The sequence below is a fragment of the Astatotilapia calliptera genome, chromosome 1 (assembly GCF_900246225.1).
Source record: "Astatotilapia calliptera chromosome 1, fAstCal1.2, whole genome shotgun sequence".
Classification (NCBI taxonomy): Eukaryota; Metazoa; Chordata; class Actinopteri; order Cichliformes; family Cichlidae; genus Astatotilapia; species Astatotilapia calliptera.
This window is the reverse complement of record NC_039302.1, coordinates 31,669,398-31,695,524: the sequence shown is the minus strand read 5'-3', so window position 1 is coordinate 31,695,524 and position 26,127 is coordinate 31,669,398. Positions and strand designations below refer to the sequence as shown.

Here is a 26,127-nt window from a genome sequence, read left to right as displayed (position 1 = left end):
ATTCATCAGTGACCTTTCAGTGTCTTCAGTGAACTTTATGTTCACCCATTACATTTAGTTTTGATGCTCATTCTGCTAAAGATCCCGTCCATTTTCCTGTGTAGTAAATTATACCAAATGTTCAGGTATTACATCATTCAGCTACAGATAAGACGGTAAATACTATAAAGTTTTTATAAAATATGCTTCCTCTTTCCTGGACAAACACTGTAAACATCCAGAGGGCGTTGAAAGAAGAGGAAGCAAAACAAAGAAAGCTACCGGCAAACTGAGAGGCGAGTGTGTGTGTGTATGAGAGAGAGAGAGCAGAGAAAACAGTGGAGACTAAATCCTCTTTTCCCCCTGACTGTAATCTCTCCATGGGCTGAGCCTGGCAGTTCAGGCCTTACAGCAGCTGTCAGTCAAGACGAGTGACAGGCAGCAAGGCCGTAGGTTGGGAGGGGGGATGGGAATGACCGGAACGTGTGTTATGATAACTGTAGGTGTGTGTGTGTGTCTTTGAAATACAGTAGGCGTGTTAAAGAGCAAGCGACTGTCATAGAGGGAGGGTCATTTTTCATGCTACAATTAAAAAATTCTTTCTAAATGTGGGTTACTGTCAAATAAACAAAACATTTAGCTGAGTTTGCCAAGCTAGCACTGCTTACTGTATATGTCCGATTAGTTTTTGCTCCTTGACACTGGATTTCGTTTCTGGTTGAAGAATCATGCCTACTCCGTGAAGGCTGGTTTATTCTCCTATCCATGCTATGTACTTGCATTAGTCCTGTTCAAAATAAAAACCACCTGGCTAATTCTGGTCCCCCTTGTCCCAGTAAAACTGGTCAGAAATACTGGACCTTTGTCTCAATGTATCTGCCACCACAGGCTTATATACTTTAAGTCATACTTGTTATGGAATTGGGCGTTTATCCTGTCATCTGGCATGGTAATAGATGCTTAAAAAGTTTTAATGCAAATTCTTTTAGTGTTCTGGCAAAAAAAAAGAAGAGAAATAAAGCTGCTATCGTTTAATCTTAGCATATTCCCAAGCACATAATTACTATTTCATGCTTTCCAAACATGTTCTTGAAGCTGTTTCACCAACATCCATTATTGATTTTTCTTTTTTTTTTTACAGTTGAGTGCTGCTCCTTACTTTCTTGTAATGATTATGAAACCGTATTTATCAACAGCACGAACAGCTCAAGCAGTGAATTCAAAACAATCTCAGTTCCACATTTTTAAAAATTCCAAAATGAAAACAAAAGGACCTAAAGAATTTTGCATAATTTTTGCACGCTGCCGATGATCTCTGACTTGTCGCAGCAGATGGCTGGATGCTTGCTCGTGGTTGGTCGTTTGATTGTTGATCTGGTTTTACCACATATTGTTGACACGGCCCCATCTGACAACAGAGGCTCTCTGCAGGTTTATGGGTAGCCCGTTGCTGCCCACGAATGTCAATGTTCTGCCACCGCTAAACAACAATTTCCCCTTTTAGTCTAAACACTGACTGTGTCCCTATTCTGTAGCCACAGCACTGTGCAATGTACACATAAGTGCTGAGCGTCTGTTACTCTTTGGAGTCGGTGTGTACATCTCTGTTGACTGGGTGAATGTTTTCACACTATTGATGCTGAAGTGACTGGCTGCAAGTCTCAATAGATGCTGGTGATGTGATTCTACAAATTCATATCTCACGCTAGTCTGTGAATGGCGACTTGTTTTTGTATTGAGCACATACACAGGGGTGATAATGATGATGTTTAAGAAACTTCAAAAGTAGCTGGCTAGGTTTGCCATTTTTAAAAACGTCGCTATTGTGTGAACTAGAATGAACTAAACAATTGAGTGTTGCTGTCCTTTTGAGTCAGCAGCAAAAATACAAGTTGGTTTATTATTTTTATAAAATGAGTAATAACTCACAATAAGATTTTATGGGAGCAGGTCATCTTCACCCATCGTGGGAAGTAGAAAAAAGCAAGGTTGAAAAAAAAGGAAAAAAAAAGTCCAGCTCACCAGCGGCCTTTTGATTTAGAAAATGAATGGTTGTATGCTGGACATGCAATACACTGTTTATACTGTTTATTCACTTCAGTATCAAAAATACGATATGATTGAACTGTATTTAAATGAAAATGTACTTTAACATTAAAAATTAATGAACAAGATGTTTTTAAATTTATAAAGTTTCGATGGCTTGAGAAGGAGGGTGAGAAAGGCCTCAGTCAGTATAGGAAAGAAGTAGAAGAGGCTGTGCAATGTGTGAGTAAACAGGAAGCTCTGCCACTGCAAAGAGATAAGCAATCAACGGCTGATCAATAACACAGTGGACATTACACTGGGGTAGATGTGTTGAAGTGTAGTAGGAACAGAAAACATAGAGCATGTTTGAGAGTACATGTGAGAGTACAGGCCTGACACGACTTATAATACTGTTTAATTCAGGTACTGCTGCTGGTCAAAGGGTTTGTAAACACACTCAGACATGTTTCACTTCAGAGTATGACGATTAATGGTGTTGTATTTGATAATGGGAAGGGCCAAAACGGGACCCAAGACAAAAGGCTTTGTTTATATGACACTTCTCATACAATATGTGATGTACACATATACAACATCCAAAGTTAAAATCAAAACTCTAGGTCAAAGACCCAGGACTGTGACATTACAATGTTTTTTACAGTGTCAGTTTTTTTATTGTTAGTGAACAGGAATTTATAAGTAATGCATTTCAGTAGGAAATAGATTTTATAGATAGACTTAATATATTTTTGTAGTGATATTGACTGTAGACAACAGTTTTCTACAGTCATTGGTAGTGACAGTGGCAGCCAGGAATATAACGTTTTGAAAGAAGTGGCAGCCCCTGTATTTTAACTAATATCATTGTATTTGGCATGAATGTCAAGAGAACTTATTCCCCCACCACTCCAAATCCAAATCAGTAGGCTACATGTGAGCACAGAGTGATGAAAAATGTCTTGTGGGATATGAAATAAAACTGGGAAATTTGTGTCGAGGAACATTAAAAAAACAAACACACACATTGGGATGCACAGCAAGACCTAATTTTAGTCAGATAATCAATTAAAAAAGACACCGATAGTACACAAACAGCAAAGAAGCCCAGTTTATTGGCTCAGTGTAATGGTTGACACCCAGCAGATACTGACTGGGACAGCTGCCACCCCACTCACAGCTGTTATGAAGGGGAAATTAACAATACGGGGTAAACTATTTGTTTGTCACCAGCCTGTTAATATGATTTTTAATGCAATAAAGTTTGTCTCAGACTTGGCCTCAAATGACACCTAGAAGAACTGCAGGCTTTCTCATTTCTGTTAGAAAAGTTTGAAAAAATACACATAAAAGGTGACTTCAACAAGGTTTTTTCATAATCTGAAAGATAACCCGTAATGCTGTTGATCTGTAAGCTAACTCATTCTGCTGTTGCACTCAGTGTAAGCAGCTCTCCATTATAGCATTAGTCACATGGCTAAAATGTAAAATGTCAACATAAATATTTTAAAGCAAAATTACATACAAGGCTGAGCAGACACAACACACACATGTGCGCGCGCACAGAGCACGAACGAGGAAAAGGACTGATTTTTCTCTTTCCGTTCCATCTTTTTTTCCCCGCACATGTTCAATTATTAACGGCTGTGACGACTCCATTGGGATCGAGGCAGAGGCGGACAGACAGAAGGAGGGGCAAAAATAGGCAATATTTTATCAAACATCCAGCTGTGGCACTAACTGACCATGCTTGATTGATGGCAGAAAACCTCATTTGAATGTCTCAAAAACTGGTCGTTTGTGTAATTTATGAGAAATTCAGAGTTTTACATTGTCATAAAACATGAAAATGATGGTGACTTACAATCAATGTAGAAAAATAACTTCCACTTTTAATCATGAGCATACATGCTATTTTGCAGTGGTAATCTAATAAAAATCCTCCACCACAAAGCTTTATAGAGTGCAGAAACCAACGGTCTGTTGGTCCCTTTGCTATACTTTACGCTGCAGTAGATTAGCTTACATAAAGCTTTAATGATCCTGAATTGAAAGCTGCTGGGTGGTTAAATATATATCAGCAACAAGCCTCATCACAGCAAAATCTCTTCAATGTGATTTGTGCAGTAGAAACAAAAATTCATTACACTTATAAATGAGATCTGCTCAGACCTGATTCTTTGCCTCATTGCAGGCATAATTGAGTGAAGGAAACAAAAGCATCTGAGCTGGTTTCTTTTGTCTCCTCAGCCTCTCATCAGTGCCGTCCCAACCAGCAGCAGACTTACTCTGTCAGACTGCGGAGTAACAGCCACATATATTTTTCATGAACCATACCTCCGGCTCTACTGTGTGTGGCTGTATGAAAAACTGCCTGGCAGTGCATCAGAGCAACAAAAATAGACCCCTGTCTCCTGTCCTGACTCTTTCTTCTAACTAGAATCATCATGGCACTCCTCCCTCGTTCATCTTAAATGATCACTGGTTCCAGAGGAAGAAGATCAGGGTTAGCAGGGTAGTGGCTTGAACTCACGGCATCCGTCACAGCAGTGTTTCCATGATACTTTTCTGGTTATAGCAGTTCACATATGTTGTTTTCTGCCCCTAAAATTGGATTATAGTGCAGGTGGTAAATGTTAATTTTGCCAAGCTTTAACTTCAGAATTCTGAAAGTCAGTAAAAAGCACCTGTATCAGAGAGAGACCGAGGTTCCGTTCTCTCATGATTCCTATGTGGACACTGAAATATAATCCTTGGACCTCTGGAATTAAAAAGTTTCCACTCATCTTGATTGTGCACATAGTTTGATCGGATCTAGGTACATCCGAGGACAAGAGAAGCAGTGCTGCTGGCTGTATTCTTTTTTTCAATGCAGAGATTAAAGATTACTGCTAACACCTGTGCCTTTGTCTGGCTTACTTTAGTTTGGAGACAGTAGCAGAATTAGGTGACCTTTCAGCTTGTGAGACACTTTTTTTTTTTTTACAAAGCGTGGTCAGTCTGTGTGTGTGTGACTGAGATTCACACTCAGTTCTAACATGTACACCTCCACGTGCGTCATCTCGGTATATTTAAATCGTGAATTCAGCTGTTTTCTCAGTGCAGATGGGTTGTGTGTTTATAGGTTGCATGGTAACACTAAATGTAAATGGGATATCTTGCTTTAATTTGAATTGGATCAAATGAATTTAAGTCTGTGCTTCCCTGCCTTTGCACTGCCAGGATGGTTCTCCAGAACTGCTTTTTGGATAGAGAGCTAAGTGCTAAGTAATTTTTATTGTGTTTGATTGGCAGTAAGAATTGTATTCAGCAGGTTGAAGGTAGTTGTGGTAAATGTCTTGTAACATGTTGCTGGATTTTAGTTTGCAGTCATACTTTTACTCAAACGTTAAATCCTATGTTACAGTGGGGAAAAAAAGTATTTAGTCAGCCACCGATTGTGCAAGTTCCCCCACTTAAAATGATGACAGAGGTCAGTAATTTGCACTAGAGGTACACTTCAACTGTGAGAGACAGAATGTGAAAAAAAAATCCATGAATTCACATGGTAGGATTTGTAAAGAATTTATTCGTAAATCAGGATGGAAAATAAGTATTTGGTCACCTCAAACAAGGAAAATCTCTGGCTCTCACAGACCTGTAACGTCTTCTGTAAGAAGCTTTTCTGTCCCCCACTCGTTACCTGTATGAATGGCACCTGTTTGAACTCATCATCTGTATAAAAGACACCTGTCCACAGCCTCAAACAGTCAGACTCCAAACTCCGCCATGGCCAAGACCAAAGAGCTTTCGAAGGACACCAGGAAAAGTATTGTAGACCTGCACCAGACTGGGAAGAGTGAATCTACAATAGGCAAGCAGCTTGGTGTGAAAAAAATCAACTGTGGGAGCAATCATCAGGAAATGGAAGACATACAAGACCACTGATAATCTCCCTCGATCTGGATGATGCAGCAGAGGATTGGGAGAATGTCATGTGGTCAGATGAAACCAAAGTAGAACTTTTTGGTATAAACTCAACTCGTCGTGTTTGGAGGAAGAAGAATACTGAGTTGCATCCCAAGAACACCATACCTACTGTGAAGCATGGGGGTGGAAACATCATGCTATGGGGCTGTTTTTCTGCCAAGGGGACAGGACGACTGATCCGTGTTAAGGACAGAATGAATGGGGCCATGTATCGTGAGATTTTGAGCCAAAACCTCCTTCCATCAGTGAGAACTTTGAAGATGAAACGAGGCTGGGTCTTCCAACATGACAATGATCCAAAACACACCGCCCGGGCAACAAAGGAGTGGCTCCGTAAGAAGCATTTGAAAGTCCTGGAGTGGCCTAGCCAGTCTCCAGACCTCAACCCCATAGAAAATCTGTGGCGGGAGTTGAAAGTCCGTGTTGCTCGGCGACAGCCCCAAAACATCACTGCTCTCGAGAAGATCTGCATGGAGGAATGGGCCAAAATACCAGCTACTGTGTGTGCAAACCTGGTAAAGACCTATAGTAAACGTTTGACCTCTGTTATTGTCAACAAAGGTTATGTTACAAAGTATTGAGTTGTATTTTTGTTATTGACCAAATACTTATTTTCCACCCTAATTTACGAATAAATTCTTTACAAATCCTACCATGTGGATTCATGGATTTTTTTTTTCCACATTCTGTCTCTCACAGTTGAAGTGTACCTCTGGTGCAAATTACTGACCTCTGTCATCATTTTAGGTGGGGGAACTTGCACAATCGGTGGCTGACTAAATACTATTTTGCCCCACTGTAGATAATCCTTCCAACTCAGAGGTCACTCAAACTTGGGCTGAGTCCTGAAGCAAAAACACTCCCACTAATGACAGCATCATGTGTCTCTTTGTTTTGTTTAGCTTTTTAATTTGAACAACAACTTACTTTCAGAAATCAGATTCTTCCCTGTGATTTGTCTGCTGTTCAAAGCATCTTTTGTGCAATAGATTTTGTTGTGTTGTTGGTGCACTAACCCTGCTTCTCCCCTTCTTCTTCTCTCTATTTTTCTAGTTTTTCTTCTTTGACGTCAAAGTACAACAGTCGTCATGGCAGACGAATCGGACATGCGCAATGAGCTGGCCGATCTGCAGACACGTGCAGACCAGATAGCTGATGAGGTACAGTAAGAGAAACATGTTTTTTAGAGGTTTTCGTTGTTGTTGTTAAAGTGTTTTTCATTTCTGTTCTACACATTGTTGTTTCTTAAGACTCCTCTAAAAGCTCATGATCAGACAGTTTTTTTCATATTTGTGGCTCTGTATCATGCCAGTGAAAAATGATATCCTAAATATGTATATACTAGGTGTTCTCCTCTCCTCTGGACGCATAAGCCCCACCCACCTGCTGTTTAAACCATTTATAAACACAGGATAGCCAATCAGAAGAAAGCTGGAGCCTGGCTTTGAAGAGACTGGAGCTAAAACTGAGGATTAGATGCAACTGAGAATCAAATCCAAAGCTACTCTAAAAGAATAAAACTATATAAGTGAAAATGAGCAGAATAAATCCACTTTAAAGAGATGGGATTTACAGAAAAAATATTTCCTATAAGGCTGAAAATATATAGTAGTAGTATAATAGAGTATATTTTTTATCTTTAATTTACAATATGTGACAGTTACACTGTAATATTTCTCATAGATATAAATTGCTGCTTTCCTGCAATATTGACAGCTGCCTGAATATTTATTACAATCTATTCTCTATTTTTCTGTCAGTGTGAAATGAAGATCCATTCAATTTAGCCCATTATTGGCTGACGCTGTTCCTTTCTATCTAGTGTTTCTCTGTGGTCCAGATAGATTGAACTGTTAGCTGTCAGACTCCAACTCCACCATCCAGACAACAACTGGCAACAGTAGCACTGCCTCTTTTATGCAGTTAGGTCCATAATTTGTAGAACAAAGACACAGTTGGATTTTAAATCAAACAGTGCAGACTGAAAGACGTCGTTCTTTTTCTTTTTGTTGTGCAGACTCAAAGACTGCACTTAAATCACACCATGGTTATTTGATTTAAACTCACCTGTGGTGGTTTTCAGGAAAAACCATAAAACCTGCTTCTTTGTCCGATAAATTATGAACCTAATGTATTTCATGTGCTGCTACGTTGAAGCTAATCGAGGCTGCAGAGCAGAATAAGGACTACTGTTGCCAACTGCATCTAAGATGGTGGATCTGTAGTCCATTCACAGGATGATGAATATTATTTACAATAACTGTAAATTTTATCGTGAATAATTTATTTACGAGAACAAGCCTGTGCCCTCTGCATCTTTAAATACAAAGTAAAAACAATCCAGCTCTGTGTGAAACACTGCGATTCCAAATCATTCTGCTATTTATGAGCTATTGTTTAAAAATTTACTTTGTAATTAATCACTTACATCAGCTACAAACATGCAGAGAACTCCTTCAGGCAACAGCGCCAAGTTTTAACTAATGATAATGTAGCTCACTGGCAAAGTTACCACATAAACAGGGAACAAGCATAAAAACTGAAATCTCCAGTAAAAACTGATTTTTCTGTGACATTCCAATTATAATTTGACATTTGAAAATGGACCGTTCTCATAAGGACACAAATGTATCTCCAAAGCCTGCAAGCTGACAGATACAGCTGCTAAAGTGACCTCAGCTTGTTTCAGCATTTGGAGCTCTAAGAATCTTTCATCAAGAAAGTGCTTTTTTTGGATAAGGAAGAACTCTGCCCTTTTTTAATGAGATGAGAGGAGCTCAGGAAGAGCAGATAATTCCATGCTGCAGAATAATGGATCAGCTCAAATGGCATTATTAAACATTCATGAGGAGATAATGTAGGGCCAGTGATGGGAATAGAGGAAAGGAAAAGAGGAGAAATGGGTGGAACGTTAGATTGATAGAGCAACAGGAGGCAAAGCAAATAACAGTAGGAATCATGGAATCAGACAAGAGGAGAGGAACATCTAGGTGTAACTATATTACTGAGTGACACTCATTCGTCTTACCATATTAGTGGTCCTCCGTTCTCCCTTTCCACCTTATGTTTTTAATACATTTTCTACGTTAACACACTGAGATGTTGTTGAGAAATTGGTGCCACACCGTGTGTCTGTGTTTGCTCTCCTTTGGACTCTAAGTTAATCCTTTGCTAATCTTTCTCTTACTCTCCCTGCAGTCTCTGGAGAGTACTCGGCGCATGCTGGCTCTTGTGGAGGAGGTGAGTCCAGTGATTCAATGACACACATCACATTAACAGATACAAAAGACATGAGAGAGAGAGAGAGAAGCTGATTTACCAGAACTGTGAGATCTTCTTGTTCTTGTACATGCCCCTCGCCTGTGCTTCTGCTTAATGTCTAAGGTTGAGTTTTCACATGGATTTACTTGGTTAGTCAGTCCCAAAAGATCTACACTTGGCCTACTAAACTTTCTATAACTTCCACAAAGTAGTATTCTTTGACCCTGTACTTAAATACCTGATGGACCTCCTCTTCTTCTTTTGAGGACTTGCACTTGTGCATGTCCAGTGCATGGTAGAGCTCCTCCACTGTGTCACAATAGCAATCCTTAAACAATTCTGAGCAAAGGACAAAAGATTTGCTTGAGTAGGACAGTGATGAACACTAGGTGTGCTAGTGTGGCCAGAAAATGTTGTCAACATGCTGTGTGATAGCTATGGCACACCTCACAGTTAAAATGGCTTGCAATAAATGTCGTCCATCAGGCTTGTAAGCCTGGAAGAACGATAACTGTGCTCCTGTTTGCACTACTGACCTGATTCTGAGGCTTTGAACCCATTGATTGTTTCAATGACGACTGCTGTTTAGCCTGTGGATCAACATTTATCATAACAGATGATCCTCAACAAACAAGTTAGATGAGTTTGATGGATTAAGTTTCACAAATGCACAAGTGGTCAGAACAAGACTCTCAACAGAGGGATCTAAAAATAGCAGGATGCCAAGCGCTGAACACTTGCTGAAGTACACTAACTTAATCAGGAGGTCAATATTTGGAGAACTCTGCAGTTTGTCACAGTGAATTTAAGCTGCACCAGTGTTTTCTGTGTTTTTGTGTGATCCAGACTGACCCTAAGATGTTGAGATCAGAGCTCTGTTTGAAAGAATCCTTGTTCTTCTTGTTGCTGAAAAAAATATTCACACACACACACACACACACACACACACACACACACACATGTATGTATGTATATATATATATATATATATATATATATATATATATATATATATATATATATATATATATATATATATATATATATATATATATATATATATATATATATATATATATATATATGAGTTCCAAATCTATACTTATTTAGATTTCTCTCTTATGGTACAGTATCATTTGAATTACCTACGATGCCTAAATTACTTGTCATTCCATTGAGCCAGGAAAAAAAACAAGATATTGTTGTTTTTACTTTTAGCTTACATGTCAGCAGGATATTCTAGCTTTAAGTGCTACCAAGATGAAAGCAATAAACAGCTGTTCATATGTCCTTTAGTTATCGGTGTATTCACACTGGCTGCAGAAATGGAGACATGGCTTCACACTAACCCCTGGACAAATGACCATGTCTAATGAGAGAAAGCCATGAGTGACAAATGGAAGTCCTTTGGGAGACCTACTCTACATACCAAGCTTTTCATTCACATCGAAAGAAATTAAATATGTGTCCCTGAAGGGTTAGCATGCTGATACTGTATTAATTTGGTTCTACAGTGTGTGCTTCTTCTGTAAAGATTAAGTGTTATTTGTAGGGTAGCTATGATTTGAAAAATGATGCGTTTTGAAGGATAATCCCACTTATTGAAGTAATCCTACTTATTAAAATAATTATTTTCTTTATTATTAAAACAACAGAAACTGACAGATTAAAAAACAACCTTGTATAATAAATCTGAACATTCACTTTTTTCTGGCACCATCCTACAGATTAGTCACAGTCACTGACGTATGTGTAGTTTTAGCTCAGATAATTTATTTCTATCTTCAGTATGAGCCACATGTGTATTGAAAGTCATGACATATTCAAACCAAAGACCAAAAACAGGATAGGTGAGTAAATCAGGCGAGTGTCTGTTGAGGGAGCGGAGAAGATATAAAATGACAGAAGCTAATAGTCAGGAAAGTATATAATTAAAATAAACTTGCATCCATCTTCAAGATCCCAGAATAAAATCTTAGGCTGCTTTTCTGACTAAGTTCCCCTTTTATGCTCAGATGTTTAATTTCCAGTTGTAAAAATTTCCAGTCAATTCATCATTATTATTCCTGAGCCATTAATTTTCTGCCACTTACAGTCGGTGATGTAATATGTCGTTGTCTCGTGCAAATTGGACAGGAGCAATGAGCGACATGAGCGCTGTTTTGTTTTAATGACTGATAAATGAGCGAGACAGACACAATAAAATGACTGTTTGTACAAAGAGAGTCAGCCAGTAGATCAGGTGAAGAAGACATAGACAGGGTGAAAACAGACGAGCAAAGGTATAAAAGCAGAAGACAAACCTCTGCACAGCTGTTATATAATTACGTGGCTTTTCAGCATCTACTCTGAATTCAGGTGTTAACATGATTTTCAAAATGATCCTGCGTCATTATTTTTCGTCTTCCTTTTTCTTTAATATTGGCATTTAGAAACACAAAAACAAAACTCCACTTTTAGATGAAGGCTATTTTTTATCGCTGAGACAGTAAATAACCAAACTGAATTAATACTTGTAAGTGCACAGTTTCCTCCATATCAGATGTAAAAGTGTGGTTAGTAAACCTGCATTAGTGCAGACTTGGAGGGTTTTTAAGGCACTTCAATTAAGTCTAGTTGGTTGGAAAGAGCTCTTAATGTGGCTGGCCCTCCATGCGAACCCACAAACTGAGTGAAAGTGTGTAAGGAGAGCTTGGCTCAGAAGGGCCAGCCAGGCAGACTGAAGTGCGGTTTGTAGCTTAAATAGGCCACTGCTAATGTGAAGGACAGAAATAAACCCAGACCTGTACCATTATCTTGGTGCAAACACATCACATTACACAATGTCATAGCAGAGTGTAGTAAGAAACCTCTAATGTGTATTGAACAACTCATGTCGGACATTGTAGAAGATTTCACTGTGCCTGGTAGTCACTGGCAGGAAAACATTACGTCATGTAGTGTGATATAACATGACGCTGGTAGGTGATGTGGAAATCATCTGCAAATGCTCTTTAAATAACTGAAAACTATTAGACTTTATGGTTTAAAAAAAGCTGAACAGGCTGTTTGTTTTCTGCAAAACTCTTAAGGTTTTACTTTTCTTTGATTTTGAAATTCACTGATTAACAGCGAAGTGGTAAATGTATCATCTAAATAACAATAATAACAATCCTGTAGCAGCAGCGGAGCGATGTAGAGAGAAGAATAAACTCATGCAGCAACTTGAAAAGGTTTCATAAACGAGGACCCGCAGATTATTAAAGTCTTTATGAAAGATGTTATCGTCATGTCAGGCCTGTAGGAAGAGAAATGAAAAACTGCTCCTTGGTTTGTGATACGTGAACAAAGCAGATGAGAGCGGTGGAAATGAAGTAAAAGAATGAAAGACGGAGATGAACACAAGTAGATCAGACGAGGGGAAATGTGAACGATAAACAGATGGATATAAAGAAATCTGTGAAGGACATAAAATTGGATTTCAGTGTCTCTGTGAAGCAGATAATAACACAAGAGATCCGCTGGACAGACCTGGTGCACCTAAACGCGTAGTGAGGGTGTGCTGGGAACGTCTAGCAGAGGCCCCAGTCCGCGAGATATTCAACGCACACCTCTGGCAGAGCTTCAACAGCATTCCGAGGGAGACTGGGGACATTGAGTCCGAATGGACCATGTTCAGCGTCTCCATTGCCGAAGCTGCTGCATTGAGCTGCGGCCGCAAGGTGGTTGGTGCCTGCCGTGGTGGTAATCCCCGAACCAAATGGTGGACACCAGAGGTGAAGGGAGCCACCAGGCTGAAGAAGGAGAACTATCGGGCTTGGTTAGCCTGTGGGACTCCGGAGGCAGCCGACAGGTATCGACAGGCCAAGTGGAATGCGGCTCGGGCAGTGGCTGAAGCAAAAACTCGGGTGTGGGAGGAGTTCGGAGAGGCCATGGAAAAAGACTTTCGGACTGCCTCGAAGAGATTCTGGCAAACCGTCAGACGTCTCAGGAGGGGAAAGCGGTGCTCTACCTGCACTGTGAATAGTGCTGGTGGAGCGCTGCTGACGTCGACTGAGAAAATTGTCAGGCGGTGGAAGGAATACTTCGAGGACCTCCTTAATCCCACTGACACGTCTTCCGAGGAGGAAGCAGAGTCTGGGGATGAGGGGAATGACCCGCCAATTTCCGGAGGCGAGGTCACTGAGCCAGTTAAACAACTCCTTGGTGGCAGAGCCCCTGGTGTTGATGAGGTCCGCCCCGAGTTCCTGAAGGCTCTGGACGTTGTAGGGCTGTCCTGGTTGACACGCCTCTGCAATGTTGCGTGGAGATCAGGGGCAGTACCTGTGGACTGGCAGACCGGGGTGGTGGTCCCCATCTTTAAGAAAGGGGACCGGAGGGTGTGTTCCAACTACAGGGGGATCACACTCCTCAGCCTCCCTGGGAAAGTCTATGCCAGGGTGCTGGAAAGGAGAGTTCGTCCGTTAGTCGAACCTCGGATACAGGAGGAACAATGCGGTTTTTGTCCTGGTCGCGGAACACTGGACCAGCTCTTTATCCTCTCCAGGATACTTGAGGGTGCATGGGAGTTTGCCCAACCAGTCTACATGTGTTTTGTGGACTTGGAGAAGGCATTCGACCGTGTACCTCGGGGTGTCCTGTGGGAGGTGTTGCGGGAATATGGGGTGTCTGGCCCATTGCTACGGGCCATTCGATCCCTATACAACCGTTGCAAGAGCTTGGTTCGCATTGCCGGCAATAAGTCGGACTCATTCCTGGTGGGTGATGGGCTCCGCCAGGGCTGCCCTTTGTCTCCGGTTCTGTTCATAATTTTTATGGACAGGATTTCTAGGCGCAGCCAAGTGGCGGAGGGCTTTCGCTTTGGTGGCCTCAGAATCTCATCTCTGATTTTTGCAGATGATGTGGTTCTGTTGGCTTCATCGGGTGAAGGCCTCCAGCTCGCACTGGAACGGTTCGCAGCCGAGTGTGAAGCAGCGGGAATGAGGATCAGCACCTCCAAATCTGAGGCCATGGTTCTCAGCCGGAAAAGGGTGGAGTGCCCACTCTGGGTCGGGGATGAGTTCCTGCCCCAAGTGGAGGAGTTCAAGTATCTCGGGGTCTTGTTCGCGAGTAATGGGAGAAGGGAGCCGGAGATCGACAGACGGATTGGGGCAGCAGCTGCAGTAATGCGGACGCTGCACCGGTCCGTCGTGGTGAAGAGGGAGCTGAGTGTAAAAGCGAAGCTCTCAATTTACCGGTCGATCTACGTCCCTACCCTCACCTATGGCCACGAGCTGTGGGTAGTGACCGAAAGAACGAGATCGCGGATACAAGCGGCAGAAATTAGCTTCCTCCGAAGGGTGGCTGGCCTCTCCCTTAGAGATAGGGTGAGAAGTTCGGCCATCCGGGAGGGGCTCAGAGTAGAGCAGCTGCTGCTCCACATCGAAAGGAGCCAGCTGAGGTGGTTCGGGCATCTGACAAGGATGCCCCCTGGGCGCCTCCTGGGTGAGGTGTTCCAGGCATGTCCCACCGGGAGGAGGCCCCGGGGCAGACCCAGGACACGCTGGAGAGATTATATCTCTCGGCTGGCCTGGGAACGCCTTGGTATTCCCCCGGATAAGCTGGAGGAGGTGGCTGGGGAGAGGGAGGTCTGGGCCTCTTTGCTTAGGCTGCTGCCCCCGCGACCCGGCCCCGGACAAAGCGGATGAAGATGGATGGATGGATGGAGATCCGATTTGATGAGCGGTGTCAGGCCTTAAGTCGGAGAGTAAACTACACAAGATGAACATGCTATTTTGTATTCATACAAGCTGTTTTTATTAGTGAAGTGATATGAATTGTAAATTATAATCTAAGCCTAAATAGACGTATAACTAATAGTTTTACCAATGAGGTACACTCACTTCAACCCACAAACTAACAACCCATGTTTTCAGCCGTTATTGTGGTATCGTTATTGAATCACAAGGTAAATACGTGAAATGCATCAGCGGTATTGTGAGGGGCAGAAAGCAATCCCATAGCTAGTTTGATGAAGCTTTTTAATTATGACCTTTATTATTTAGGCTAGATTAGACCAGACTAGTATCGAGGTACCTTTATGTGCCATGTGAGCTGGAAGTAAAGTGTGGTTATGCAAATCATGTTTTTTTCTCAACTCTAGCCAAGTAGTTTTAGCGCCTAATGTAACCAAATTAATTTAGAAAAAAATGCCATGCAGGTTGCTGTGTGTTTCCCGTGTGTTTGTACCCCAGCCCATCTCTGAACATGGCCTTTTAAATAGTTTCAAAATATGCATATTTTTTATTATTTCAAAGTACTGTTACAGATTAAACTAATGAGAGGGTGTTAAATACAGTTGTGCAACAAGTACGCACAAAGTGTCCTTTGGCACCTGTAGCAATAGTATGCTGGATCTGTCCTTACAATTAATCTTGTGTGGATTCCAACATAAGGACCCTTTAGCATCACATTTAAACACACCGGTAAGCCAGACAGCAAAGTGCAAATGTGAATGAAAGATCAATACCAGCTGTGTTTATCTGAAGGACTGTAACTGATACAAATGCAGCACTGAGCCTCTAAGAAGCTTAGAATAAGTTCACCTTTAAGATATCACATTATTTTTATTCTTCCTACTTCACGAGTTGACTTTATATGCTTAGAAATATATCAAAAGAGGTCTGCTTCACATATTTACAAATGGTTAACATCAAAACAAAGTGCAAAGAAAGAAAGCGCCTTATCTGTTCATTGGGTAGAAATTTTTTGGGTGGGTGGGGGGACAGTATCCTGTGACTTTATGACTCACAGTGAAGTGTGAAAAAGTCCTGATACTCTGTGAGCATGTGTCCTTAACTAGCCATGCAGAAAGAAGTGATGTCACCGCGTGAGACTCTGCCAATTGGCGAGGTCAGATATCCTGTCCTGTAGTTCTGAGGCCATGGCTGCCCTCGCATGATTTCCCATGAGCCCTCTTGGGGAAACAAGCCGCCCTCCCATAGGGTTTATGCAAGTGTATCTGCAAACTTTGGCACAGCTGAATGCGATGCTAAGAATTATCAATTTCTTTCATCAAAACTCATGTTTTTTGTCTTTTAATGTTATTTATACTGAGAAAAATTTCCTCATCCAGTTTAACTTTACTCATACAGACCCATGCAGACCCAGTCTTTTTCAGCATTGATATAGATGTGGATCAATTTCAGTGATACGACTGATTTATGACTGATTTATTCTAAATGTGTAAACTTTTTAACATATGTAACTAAATACACAAAAGATGGATACTTTGTACAGACATATCAGCACAGCAAACAGCCAAAAAATTGTAATGGGTTTTGTTTTGCTTCCTGGCCTGTTCACACATTGTTGTGGGACCTCTGGGGGCGTCCTGTGGTGCCTGACAGTAGGATGTTTGTAGCAGTCTTTGGTTCCTTCATGATTCCTGCTTTTTACACAACGTTAGACACAATTAGTTTTGTATTTTGGACATTTGGAAGTCCGATCAGTTCCTTTACCATATTTCTCGAGCTACAACTAAAAAAAAGCACAAAACATTTTAATGTATACTTTATTAATCCCCTGTAGGGAAATTACTCTCTGCATTTAACCCATTCACTCATTGAAGCAGTGTACAGCCACCAATCCAGCGCCTGGGGAGCAGTGTGTAGGGACCTGCTCAGGGGTACCTCAGGGTAGCCGTTCAGTGGATTCAAACCCTTGACCTTCCAATCACGGGGCGACCACTTTACCTACTGAGCTATCCCTGCCCTATTTTGTGCAGTTCAGTGGGGTGCACTACTCCTTTGGGGGAGACAGCTGTACCCCGAACCCATCTGAAAGTTGCTTAAATATCTTTTATCCCATTTTAAAAGATAAAAATATCAGGTTTTCTTTCAGAGGTGCGTTTTTGTCACCTTTGGACGGAGCAGACTAGCCGATCATCTGCTTTAATCTTTATATTTAGCACACAGACATAGGAGCAGTTTTGTAAAGCAAGAAGCTGTCAAAATGTCCCTGCTGTTTTCTGCTGTGCCTCTCAGGATCAGTTTCAAAAATGTGATTTCAGATTGCAATTTGACCCACTTTTGCTGCTGCTTTGATAGCTTTGCTCTGTTCTGCTCTGCTGACCTTCACTCATCTGTCAACTTTATTTCTCTTCTTCCTTTCACTTCTCTTCTCTGCTGTCGTCTTCTTACCTCTCCTTCTGTCTGTCTGTTAGAGTAAAGATGCTGGCATCAGGACTCTCGTCATGTTGGATGAGCAGGGAGGTAAGTTGACAGGGAGAGATCACTTTTATCTGCTCTGCTCCTGATTCTCTCTTGCTGCAGTTTCACGGTGTACAATCGGAGAGTCGTCATCAGTACATCCAGTATAACACTCTAGATTCTCAGACCAAGTTTAAGGAAAAATAATGACATTTATGGTCTTACAGCAGACCTGCACAGGGAAAAGTGAAATGAAGGGGTTCCCACAGGTTCGGAGACCCTTTGCAACTTTTACTTCTTCTAGATCAACCTTGGCTTCTTCTTCTTGGCTTTCTCTTTCCATAATTTCAGGCTGAACTAAACATTGATTAAGTTTGGCTTTTAGGGATGCGACTTTTTAAAAATACAAACCAAAACAACAGAATCACTGTAAAACTGACTGCAGCACAACACTTTTTTTTATCAGTGGCGGAAGCCACAATTGTAAGAAAAAGTTACATTTGATTAACGGAGTATACTGGAATGTGCTGCTGAGCTTGCCTTCTGCTTTGCCTCCCTGTATTACACTTTCATGCCCTTTTCTCAGTCACATGTTTATGTTTATGCACCAATTCATCAGCTGAGCTTTGATGCAGGCTGATATTCCCCTCGTTGTTCACCATCCACTTCAGATATCATGAGATTTGTCAAAGGCAGTGGTTGATAACAACATAAACAGGCATCAGCTGTTAGTCAGTTTAACACTACACATTGATGTTAGCCCACATTTCACAATCATTGCAGCCCTACACCTTATGAATTAAAACTTGGATTCTTTCTTAGCTGTATGTTAAGTACATGTTTTACTTTGCTCTGTTAAACCAAGCTAACATGTTTGCGGTTCACCTGATTGTCAGGTCTAAATGTTCAGAGGTCAGTCAGTGACAGATAATGTGTCTTACCAAAGTCATTTTTGGGAGATTTACTCTGACTCAAGAAGAGCCTTTTCCGGCCTGTTTTTGTCTACGTAACTTGGGAGCAAGTCAAACAAATAATGATTTTCTGTGGAGATTCTTCATTTTAAGATTTTCAGTGAGCAAAACAGCTGAACGCACTTCACAACAAAGTCAAATTTAGAGGGAAAAAAGTAGTATAGTATAGTATTTTTATTTCTTAATACTTGGTACATAACTCTGGGTGGATTACCATTACTTTTGAAAGCCACTTAGATTAATGGAAATCATGGATGTTTACCCTCAAAGTAGGGATTATAAATCCCTTCACTGTTTGTCCGCAAACTACACACGTACATCACTCTGAAGTATTAATTAACACATGCGGACTGTCAGAGCGTAGTAACTCCAGCTGTTTTCAAACTCAAACATAACCTAGTTATAAGTGTAACTGGAGATTTTATGCATGATGTAATACATGTTGTTGTGCCAGTTGTGCAGACACCCAGTAACCATCATGTGTGGCTCAACTAGCTAGCTTAACTGGAAGCTCTAAGCACTAGCTTTGCAAAACCTGTTTAGAATGAAGAATACAGTGAATGAAACAGTCCATGTGACAATTTATTAAGATTCACTTAAAAAAAAGTGTAAACTGAGTAGAGCTGAAATTAAAGAGCTAAACATTACAACAGCAAAACATTGTGTGTGTGGCTTTAGTTTTAAATGGACACAGTTAGCATGTTAGCTTGACTGCATGAATGAAACACTTTGCTTATAGATAGAAATAAGACCTCTTACTGTTTAACACCAATGGTTATGTTAGTTCTGAGTTTTTTCCACAATTTTTTAAAGTGTATGAACACTATCGTCTCTGAAAAAGTCTCCATGTTTGCAGAGAGTCCGCACTATTTTTAAAAAGTGTGCTAGAACTATGGAAAGGTTTTTTTGCACAAACTCTGTGAAACATGCATTAGAGTGTGTGAAGAAAATGAAGTTCAGTGAAGGCTACTACCAGTCAGAGGTCAGTGGTTTGAGTCCCACAGAAGTTAAAATTAATAACATACTGAAACTGACTGAATTTGTATGTTTTTCCAACCTTCATAATAATATTTGAAGACTACTTTTCTGCCTTTAATAACCACAAAATCTGCTGGTTCGTGGATGCATGTAGAGACACAAGGCTCATGGATTATGCGTAAAAGAGTTTTAAGTAAAAATACAGGCAGCCAGAAATGCTATAATAACAAACAAAGGAGGAAGAAAGAAATTCTCAGTAAATATGTACAGTTAATATCCAGTAAATATATCTAAACATTTAGTCATTTGCTGAAAAAGTGTGAAAAAGTGCTTGCCCCTGTCCTGATTTCGTATTTTTTGTATGTGTCACACTTAAATGTTTCAGGTCAAATATTATAAATAAATATTACTTTTATTTTTGCTAATGTATTTATTTAGCTTTATATTAATCCTTCTGTGCTTTAATTTCGCTCCCATTTTAATTTATCTCCCTTTATATTTATGAATTATGAATTTATTTGTGAATATTATTTTTTAATGGTTTTACATTTACCATATTTATCTCATTAAAGACAAACATCAGATAAACATTTACAAAGCAAACTATAAAATACCATGTTCTGTCACATCTTACTATGTTATTCGTGGCACATTCAATTTTATTTATAGTGAAATCACATTTTGTTATTTAATTCTGGTCCTCCATATAGGAAATATGTCTGTATCTTAAGCAGGCAGTTCTATGCATGAGAGAGCAGCCTACAGTAATGGGCCTGTCAAAAGAACAGATAGCCTATTTTCCTCTTCTCTCTTTCCTCACATCTACTTTCCCCCTGAGTAACTCTTGCCACAGCACACAGCTCACTGCTGTAATAACAGGACAACAATCAATGCAGAGATTTAAATTACCTCTGCCTCTAAACGAATGTCCTCTGTACCTGACCCTACATCTCTCTTGCTTGCACTGCCTTTCTCTTCTCTCTTTTCTCTCTTTTTTTCCATCTATCCTTCTCTCTTGGTTACTGATGGTAATTTATTTGTGTCTCCTTCACATATAGATATAAGAATTACCTCCTATATTTCTGTTAAAGAAAATCACTGGGCTGGTCATGCCTGTAGTAATTAGTACACTCTTGTTGAGGTGTAAACTGGGCTGTGACTAATCCCTCTTTGCACTTTACACTAAACGACATGCACGCACACTCATGCACAGGTCACACCGGAGGAGATTTGTCATTTCTTGCAGAGATGTCTCACCTGTGATGGAGGTCTTACTGCAGCTAATGAGCCCCTCCCTACTTGGCTGTTACATGCTGTGTGACCTAAATTCAACCAGACTCAAGGCTGATGGATTATACACAACTGTGCTTGGATGAGTTTTTAACAATTGTGACATTTTTGCAAACAGCACTAAACTTTGTCGATCACGTTTTCCATCTGGGGTTGCCATTTAAAACAAAATGCATTTGTGTTTATCCATGAACTTAATTTTAAGATCACAAAAATAATTTAGTTATTTTTAATTCATTAAAGAAGCTAAGTGTTCAAAAAATCAAGACTAAACCTTTTGTGAAGACAGACGATGGCCACTAATAGAGAAGATAAAGTCTACTAAACATTGAGTTAACAAACAAAGCTAAACATGTAACTTGGGAGTGTGTCACTGCTGCGTTCAGCAAGCAGCCTTTTCACAGGCTTGGATATGTGTCGGAAATTGCAATACATAAGCAAGAAAATCACTTACATAAGTCTAGACTTTGCAAAAGGTTTTATATATAAATAATGAAGGAGTTTTCTATTTAAATCAAGGTCAGTCCGTTTTATAAATGCGGCCCCTGCAGGCTGAACATGCATAACGATTTTGTCATGATTTATGTTGTTACGTCCCCCCCGAAGGAGTCTAGGCATACGAGTAAGGGGACCAGTAACAAATGAGTCCAGAACAGAATGAAAGGAGAACAGACAGGTGTTCTTAGTAAATAAAAGTCTTTATTATAGATAATCTTAACATAAAGAGCCGGCAACGCCGTTTTACCGATAACACTTGGAAAAAGGAAAAAGGTTGCAACAACACAGGACACAACAACCAAACAAAAACTCCACACCACGAGGAGGCACTTCCAGGGGCCCACAAGCTCACCCTGTCACTAGCAGCAGCTAGCTTTACTGCTGCCGAGGCCCACAAGCCCACACTACTCACGTGAAGCAGTTACACTGCACACTGCTTCCACACTATAGGATCTCTCCCGACAACTGCGACACCCAATGTGGGAACACCAGAGAAAAACCCCCTGCTCACAGCTCATCCCCAGCTTAGATAGCTTCAGAGGTGATTGCTGACTGGATTCAGGTGGCAAACCAGGCTAACCAAGAGCAGCTGTCTCCTGGGGAGAGAGGAGAGTGAGAGAAACAGAGGGGGTAGGAGTGGCAAGAGAGGAGGAGACGGAGAAAAACACCACGCCCACACAAGGGCAGTTTCAGGAGGCACAGCTAGGGCCGTAACATATGTTCATAATAACTAGTTTATTAATAAAGAGTTGAAGTTTATCCTTTCCATTTTCTTAACTAATATTGGTTTCTGCTTAGCGATATATCTGAGCCTCTCTGTCTGTCATTTTATTAGCAGGATTATTTAAAAGGTTATGAATTCATTTGCAAGGAAATTTTTATAGAGGTGGAACTTGGGCTAACTTTGACGTGATTAACTCTTGAAATTGATCTGGATCTGAGGATACTTTGAAGAATTCTTTTTAAGTAGACATTTTGCAGTTTTACAAAAATAGTATCACACTGACGTAAGAAAACTCGGGAGAGATTTTCTTGGTGATCTCAATTAAATATCATAAGACTAATCTGGAACCAGATATTCCTCCTTATCCAGGGATTCAGTTTATAAATGGGGTAGGGTGAATTCAGTGTCAGACAGCTTTCATTTCTATCTACATCACGCAGTTACAGCCAGGCTTGAGACTGAAAAATCGATACATTGTTTCCTTTTGTCTTAATAATACACTGGTGGATTTTATTAAAATGTGCAGGCGCCATGACTGGATTATTCAATCAGTTTGAATGACCAGAGTAACTACTATGGTGGCACCTATAGATGGCATTACCTTCTTTTTCTGTGGCATTAATACTGAAGCCTGTTTAATGCTTTGCATGCGGCATTGTGTTGTTAAACCCTCCGATATGCCTTTACACAGGCACAGTAATAGTTTTTTTCAACAATAGTCTGTCCAAATTTGTACTTAACCTATCATATTTTGAGACCTTTTAAATAATCTTTGGCCCTTTCTGCCTCTTCTGATCCTTTTTTCTTCTTTTCGTTCCTTTTGGATCTCAGGCTTCTCAGCCACCTAAGCCATGAATTTCTGTCTTTCACTCTCTTTGTCATCTATTTCTATTCTCACTGACATGCAGTAATATTTAAGCAGTTAAGGTGGCAGAATAAATGTCCTTGTGTACACTTGCAGAATTGGATGAAGCATACTGCTACTGATTCTCAGCACCACTCACATCAAATACTTACTGAGAAAAGATGATCCCATGGAGGTAGGGAAAAAAAGGCTATCACGAGAAATGCATGCAATTAAAAGTCACATGGAAAGCTCCAGATGAAGAAAAATTAAAGTTCATTTGATACTTTTAATGCTTTTTGCCCGCTTTGCCTTCTGCATCTAGCAAAACACAGTCTGCCTCTTGCAATCTAGCGTAGAGCGCCAGCCCTCGATACAAACCAGTCAACTTTATTTCAACACTCTCATGCCTTTGTCCTCACCAGAACAACTTGATCGTGTGGAAGAGGGCATGAACAAGGTGAACGCAGACCTGAAGGAGGCCGAGAAAGATTTAAAAGATATAGGACAATGCTGTGGTCTGATATGCCCATGTATTAAAAAGTAGGTACCGGCCAGGAGTCGTGCGCTCTTGCCTGTCCAGTGCTGGTGATGGTGGTGGTGGTGGTGATGGTGATGTCTGATGTCTCTCTTGTCACAGTCAATGTCTTTTTTTGTCTTCTCTCCTTTGTCCCCCTTCTCTACTCCCATCCCCTTCCTTCCACCCTGCAATTTCTTCCTCTCTTCTCTTCTCATGTGCTTACGTTCTTTTGCTGGGATAAATGACAATGTGTTGGTAATCAGAACAACTGGAACGCATCGAGGAGGGGATGGACCAAATCAATAAGGACATGAAGGATGCAGAAAAGAATTTGAACAATCTAGGACAGTTCTGTGGTCTATGTTCATGTCCCTGTAACAAGTAGGTGTTGCCTATGTCGCCTGACTGCATGTGTTTCAGTGCCTGCCTACCTGCCTCTTTATCCATCTGCCTGCTTCTGGTGTGTAGAGCATGGTGAACTGTGGTGTGAGCAGTCAGGCCTACAGCCACAACAGCACGCTCTCTGAACAGGCACCAGCATTGCATGCACGAGTGTGAGACAGATTATTTAAATTAAGACTCTGCAGGGAGAGAATGTGTGCATGCATGAACAACATACGGATGCCACTGTATTTTCTGTCCAGCCTCAGCAGCTGTCAAAAGCCCTTCATTCCACATTGGATGAGAGATTCTCTTCCAGCAGGGAGCAGCATCTGCAAGGATCTCGGCCACAGAAACACTCCAAACCCTACCCAAACTCCCACCCTAACGTCCTGCAGCATGATGCATCACGTTGTGTAAAAGTCCAACCAAGAAACAAATCAGTTAGTCGCCTCCTTACATAAAGATATATAATTGGTTATGCCTCAGTGCATTCAAATGAATCCAAGCTTTTTTCTATTTTTTCTTTTTTATAACAATAGGACTCTTTGAAGAAAAAGGGTAACTTTGTTTTACTGGCTGTTATTGTTATCAAGTAAAAAAAAGCTTATCCTGGGTTACACAGTTACTTGATAGTCACAGCCAGTCAGTCTGACGGGTCCTCCAGTTCAGAGACATACGTTAAAGTTTTATATTTCACATTTAGCCTTTTGGAAATGTGTTTATTTGCCTTTTTGCAGACATTGTGGTGAAAATCTGCATTTTTAAATACTCTATCCATGTCAGTTCAAGACCCTACAATATTAGAGAGCAACCCCCAGTGATCCAGGAATTTGTTTGGAGGAAATTATGAATTTGGTGACAGTAGGAAGGACTCTATGCTTCTGTAGAGTGTAACTAAAGGTGTTATTGTATCACTTATAAACACATATATATATTTAAGGAAGTGAAAGCTGGGAAAATTTACAACCTTACCTCTGATTATAGATTGAATCCTACCTCTCTTCCCTCAACATTGCCCTGCACATTACAGTCTCATGCATGAGTTAGGCAAACTTGTTCTCTTTTTTCTGACCACTGTTTCAGTATTAAAGTTCTTAAATCTGTATATTTACTTTTTAAAGTTAAGTTGGATTGCTAATGTCAGTTTTGCCAAACTCCTGTGTGATCTGTTCTCTACCCTTTTAGCAGCCAAACTATGGCTGCTGAGTCATGTCTGAGCATACTACACGCTGGAACAAATACATTTGCTGGATATGGTTATACTATTTCAGAGCTATAGAAAATACAAGTGGCTTACAAACCAAAAGTGTATATATAAGAAAATTATATTTTTTATTTTCATTTGGTTTACACCCAAAGTGTTTCTCAGATATTTGCCTGGGAGTGAATAAAGTGAAGTCTTAATGATTAACAATATGCACATTGTATGTACAAAGGTACAAGCCATGAATATGGGGAGTTGGGTAAAACTTGCTCTTTTGTTTTTGAGGAAAGGATTACACAGAACCAAACAAATGATTTTTGTGTTATATCTGATTTTATTCCTGTATTACTTAACTGGTATTTTTTTTAGTATTTTTGTTTGCCTTTAGTGTGTAAAGCAACAATTTTTAGATCTAATCTGGAAATGACATTACATTTGAACAACAGATAATTATTGTCCAACACAGTGACATTGACATTAGCACTATCCTTTTCGCTTTACTTCAACACATCAGTCATTATGTATGAGTAAAGTCTCTTTTTCCCATTTGGAGAATATTTAATATTTGGGTGTATTTAAAATCCGTCTTTATTCTGCTTCCAGAAGATTTGGTTTTTGGGTTCAGAGCTTGTCTATTCTATGGCTCTTTGGTCCTCCCTTTTGTAAACCAGTAGTTATGTAATCCTGTGGTTACGTCATATGTTTCATTTGATTGAGACTGTTTGTATGGCAACCCTGGGTCAAATAGCATGAGAAAAAGAATTCTAGCATGTCTAGAATACCTGGTGGGTGAATTTGTGTTGCCTCAAATGGGCTGTAATTGGCTGAAAACCAAACTAAATTTACCTAAGTGGAAATCTTCACCTACCAGATATTCCAAGCATTGTAAAACAAATGTTAAGAATTACATTTGCTTATTTGACTGTATGCAGTGAATCCTCCTACTGATCTATCCATCCAGATGAAATGAAGGGCTGGTTTTAGCAAGTCTTCCATGCAAAATGATCACATTGTATGTTTAGGGATTTTTTTTTTTTTTAATTAATATGCTTTTTTTTTTTTTTTAAATCACATTGGATCTAACGGCTTTCTTTTAATAGATAGAGCATGTATCGGATCCTTTGCCTTTTTTACATTTTTCCTTTTTCATGTCAAATATCATGTTTCTGCCTTGCATGTCTCCTCACTGCATGTTTACATCTCTGTGTTTGTGTGTCTTCTGTCTGGAGACTGCTTGTTGTGTTCAGTGTTTGTGCTTTTCTGTATGTGCTTGTGGGAGAAGTTTAGTTTTTAAACTTTTAATTCCTTTCTT

The 26,127-nt window shown here is 40.3% G+C and overlaps 1 protein-coding gene across 2 annotated transcripts in view; it reads left to right on the top strand.

The window, feature by feature from the left end:
- Positions 1 to 26,127, top strand: part of LOC113026071 (synaptosomal-associated protein 25-B) — a 41,607-nt gene that overhangs the window by 11,673 nt on the left and 3,807 nt on the right. Inside the window, exons 2-5 of one of the 2 annotated variants that reach the window (XM_026174499.1) lie at positions 7,027 to 7,133; positions 9,172 to 9,213; positions 17,417 to 17,465; positions 23,491 to 23,608. In XM_026174499.1, coding sequence (XP_026030284.1) covers positions 7,062 to 7,133; positions 9,172 to 9,213; positions 17,417 to 17,465; positions 23,491 to 23,608 — 281 coding nt within the window. In that variant the 5' untranslated portion in view covers positions 7,027 to 7,061. Of the gene's footprint in view, positions 1 to 7,026; positions 7,134 to 9,171; positions 9,214 to 17,416; positions 17,466 to 23,132; positions 23,251 to 23,490; positions 23,609 to 26,127 lie in introns of both variants that reach the window. The other variant, XM_026174506.1, reaches the window with a different exon arrangement.